The sequence below is a fragment of the Lolium rigidum genome, chromosome 5 (genome assembly GCF_022539505.1).
Source record: "Lolium rigidum isolate FL_2022 chromosome 5, APGP_CSIRO_Lrig_0.1, whole genome shotgun sequence".
Lineage (NCBI taxonomy): Eukaryota > Viridiplantae > Streptophyta > Magnoliopsida > Poales > Poaceae > Lolium > Lolium rigidum.
In genome coordinates, this window is record NC_061512.1 from 140920899 (window position 1) to 140925634 (window position 4736).

General features: G+C 44.7%; 1 protein-coding gene across 1 annotated transcript; it reads right to left on the minus strand.

Annotated features, from left to right (window-relative positions):
* Positions 1-1873: 1873 nt before the first annotated feature.
* LOC124651051 (dof zinc finger protein 3-like) lies at positions 1874-2869 on the minus strand. Its single transcript, XM_047190198.1, has one exon. It carries the CDS (start codon positions 2867-2869, stop codon positions 1874-1876), a length of 996 nt encoding a protein of 331 aa, XP_047046154.1.
* Between the last annotated feature and the right edge of the window lie 1867 nt (positions 2870-4736).

The following is a 4736-nucleotide window of genomic DNA, read 5'->3' on the forward strand; positions in this document are numbered from 1 at the left end:
TTTTTCCAACTTTGTACCCAATGCGTGTGAAGCCAGTCAAATTTGGTACCTACTTATGGAGAAAGATGGATAACCATAGATGTGATTCTTACAAGTAATGGATGGTTCGCCGTAACTGCTCATATGAATAAATGTGGGTGTAAACTTGTTCTGAACATAATAGCCAAATCGCGACGAAAGTGCTCAATAATGCCTTTATAAATCCTATTGATCGAGAATTGTCTTGATTTTATTTTTTATCTAGGATCTAACCATAATGGGCAATATTTTATAAAAGAGTAGTTGTTCAGTGCACTAAGATGAACTAGTACTAACAATGAAATGGCAATAAGGGGTACTAACAAGAATACCCCTCCGGACAACTCGGCCTTGTTGAAGGCTCATCTGATGATGGAAGTGCTAGCAAAGCACTCGACATTGCAGGCTTCTTCGAAGGAAAATAATGCCAACATGTTATGCATGCAAACGCTGAAGAACCAATAATAGACCCGGAAAAATAGAACATCTTTGTGAAATATGAACATAGTCTCTAGGGAATCAGATGTTACTTGTTTTTTGACAAAATCTGACAGTGAATAAAATGCCACATCAAGCTCCATTGATGAGAGTTGCTCCTCCGAAATGTTTTGGAGCACGAACCGTCTGATTCCAATGTACACTTTGGCGGATGATGTATCGACCCCATGGTGTCAGTAAAAGGTTACCTTCTTAGAAGTCCCACATATCTGGTGAAGCTAAGATAATTCATGTTATGTATGTTTGATTTAACGCGATTTTTCTCACGGAGCCAGTGTTTACCGGAAAGGTATTCACCGTCCGTGGGCATCGTGACACATGTTGCATCCTTTTGTCACGTTTGATCAATATCAGTTCGATATGGTATACATTTGAAATTTAATTGAAATCATGATAAAATCTCACAGAAAATTTTAAAAGCTGTATATTTAATTGGAGAATAACTGAAGTAGTCTAAATAGGCGCGGAATCTATTCATTATGGTTCTGAAATACTCCCACCGTTTCTAGATATAAGCCATATAGTTTTTCGAGAAAAATTACAGAATATAGGCTTTATTGCATTGCACCACTTTTCTGGACAACTTTTCTTTGGATTTGATTATGTTTCCTTATCTTATGCAAACTCCTCTATTCTCTCATGTCAATTGTCCAAGGCTAACCCCGTCCAAATCGGGGCAATTTTTCCTCCAAGTGCGTTCTTTAATTTTCATACCAAAAACTATATGGCTTATATTTAGAAACGGATGGAGTAATTAAATTTATCAAGATTTCAATTAAACTTTAGATGTGTATCATATCAAAATGAAATTTGTCAAACCTGCGCGTGGATTGGGGTTGACTGATCGACTGGTAATAATCGTTTCCGTGAGAAATGTGATTTGGATGTTTGATTGATATATTGTGTTTTCATTAGCATAAATCTTGCATCAATCTGATATGTAGATTGATATAGCGGAATTAAGGAGAAACATAACAGTTGCTAGAAATGTGTCTGAACGGGAATCGTATATATCTTGAAACAGAACCAATGGTAAGAATGCATACAGATCACTGGAAAACAATAGCAATCAACTAACTATTACTTAACTGATAGAAAACCATCACCAATAATGTCACCAAGGAATGGTGATCCTTTAATTAAGCATCGATCCCAAATGTTGATTCATTCATTCTCATTCTCAGGAGTATCACTCAAATAAGAAAAAAAGTCTCCTCTCTCATCTTGTTTAAACGAAACAGGAAGAAATGGTGCGAGAATTAACCCAAGCAGGGAGTAACAAAATAGGAAATGTTGGACCGATCCACTTTTCTCCAATATAAACGACCTTCGCTTCCCACTGATTTTCTTGTTGCACTTACATCAGGGAGCCGCTGTTGATGAGGCTCTGCCACTGGTTTGATGAGCCTCCATTGTTGCTCCAGTAGCAGTCCCCAGATGACCCGTCATCGTCGTCGTCATCGTCTCCGCCGCCGCCTCCACCGTTGTTGTTGTTGTTGTTGTTGCCCGTGGCTGCATCGTTGTTGCCGGTGCCCAGCTGCTGCTGGGATCCAACACCGCCACCACCATTAGCATTGCCAAAAGGTGGCTGCCACTGGAGCCCCATCATGCTGCCATCTCCATCCCCGCCCTGAAATGCTGCAGCAGCTGTGCCACCGATTCCATTCCCACCAAAAACGAGCCCGCCATGGGGCAGCATCGTACCTGCAATGCCAAACGACGGCGCCGGAGGCGTCATCAGCATCCCAATGCCTGACCCGGCGGCAGGCCCGCCGAAGTAGTAGCCGCCGCTGTTCAGACGGTGGCCGCCATCGAGAACCCCTCCTGCTCCCCCTCTCAGCACGTCCAGGAACGACGACGTCCCGGCGGAACCCGGTGCCGCCAGGTTGGAGGACGACGCCGAGACGAAGGTGGCCAGGGAGAGGCTGCCTGGATGCTCGAACCCGGCGGACATGTACGTCGTCGGGAGGACGTTGGGGACGAAGTCCATCATCGCCGCGCAGGCGGGTGCGGTGCCCATGGGTGGCGGTTCAGAGGACGAGGAGGAGGCGGCGCCCAGCTGCTTGTTCTGGCCGTCGGAGGAGGAGGCCGCTGCGGGGCGTTTGGACTTGCGGCAGCCGCCGCCGACGGGGACGTTGCGGAGGGAGCCGCCCTGGGTCCAGTAGCGGCGGCAGGCCTTGCAGAAGTAGCGGGGCTGGGACATGCTGTAGTTGTTGTAGTAGCAGAACTTGGTGTTGCCGGACTTGCATCGCGGGCATTCCACCCTCTGCTCCGGCCTCGGCCTCGGCTTCCGCTCCCCAGCCGCCACCGCCGCCTGGACGGACTTGGAGTTGGATGACATCACTTCCTCCATCGATCTGTAGAGAATGTAAATTAAAAATTAGAACGTCGATACAAAAATTGAGATAACTAGCTACCAGAATGAATGATAAGTCACTTGCATGCGCAACGTAATTGATCAGGTTGCAATTTGAACATGCATACACGATTTTACTAATCAATGAACTAAAAGTTCGCAGTAAATATGACTGTTCATCAACAGATGCAGAGACCCAAGGTTTCCCTTTTCGGATTCTTTTTTTTTACCGGAACACAAAGCTCCCAAATTTTCTACCTATTCAGTAACCAAGTATGAAAAGACAATTCACGGGCTTTCGCCTGCTCTCTACGAGTTCTGATGCCTTTTGGGATCGTCCAGATGTGGATGCAGAGTTTTTTTTTGTTTGACTAAAACTCAACCGACTTGGAAACGCAGCCCAGCCCTCCTACCGATTTCTCTAGAAGACATGAAAAAAATTGAAGACGAAAAATCGTGGACCAAGATACCACTGAATTGAGGTACGAATTAAGCAAGCATGCATGGATGATGATCGATCGATGTATATGAGCAAGATACTGAATCCCCAAAAGAAACTTTTTCCGGTAGCTACAAGTGATTTGTAAATTAAGAAAGCAACAACTCCAAAATTGCGCAAATAAAACAAGCTAGATCGAGGAAGGCAATCCAGCGGTGAGTTCTTGCAAATCAAAATCAAGATCGACTTCAAGATGCATATACGCATGTGCAAAAAACATCAATAGTGGGTGATGATAGGTCATTGTAACCTAGTCATCACAACATGCACAATCGATGCAGAGCCTGGGGTTATCCTTCTTTTATAAAGGAAGACCAGCTTACCTAGCAGGACGATTTACATGGAATGAAGCTAACAAAAGTCACACGGGTGAGGAAGAAGAAGAAAGGCAAAAAAAGGTACATGAACATCAGAGGAAGAAGAAGCTCACCGGGTGAACGAAGAGTAATGGAGTGCCTACTTGCTCGATACGGTGATGTTATATGATGAGATATAGATGTAGTTGTCTTTCCTTTTATACCGGCAAATATAGACAGGTGATTAAGAACTACCACAAAATGGACGAGATAGATATGTAGCCAATTAAGAGAAGAGTTATACATGTGAATGATGAACTGTGTCTAGCCAGTGGCATTGGCAAGACAGAAACTGATGTAGAGCTGTTGTCCGGTTGTTTCCGTGGAAGACAAAACGGCTAGAGGTGACGCACACACTAGAGAGAGAAGAGACGGATGGCTTGCAAGGCTTGGGATTGGAAACAGAAAAGAGAGAGAAAGACAAGCTTAATGCCAGGGCTCTTGTGCCGCAAGCTTCTCCATCCTTCCTCCTTTTGTTGCTTGTCAGAGAGTGGGACCAACCAGAAAACATGGGGCCGAAAGGCTGTTCATACGTGTATATATGGGGATTTGACGTGTGATACACATATGGACGGTGCACACACTCTACGGTCTATGACAAGCATGGACCACATAACCCTCACACCACATACTGCCCTGGCATATCACAGCACATCACAGCACACCATATAGATATAAACAACATAGCATATAGATATAAACAACACCGCAAGTTTAATCCACTGCAAAGCTTCACCACCACTCTTCCTTCTATAGTTTCCATTGTATGGCTGTCCATCTTGTCAGCGACCTAGACTAGAAAACACCATGTAGCAGCGCATTCCTCGTGCACTTCGTGGAGCACTGGGAGCACCCAAGGTTGAGAGGACCTGATGTGTTCTCCGGGCAGAATCTGTATCCTTTGCCTTTTCAGTGAGAAATATCAACCCGCTCATCAATGTTGTATAATTCCTTCCAATTATATCATTTCCATATGTCATCGACCCTACACCGCACCGTTAGATCAATA

Coding starts and splice junctions, on each gene's coding strand:
- LOC124651051 (XM_047190198.1), bottom strand. CDS start 2,869: ATGGAGGAAGTGATGTCATCCAACTCCAAGTCCGTCCAGGCGGCGGTG.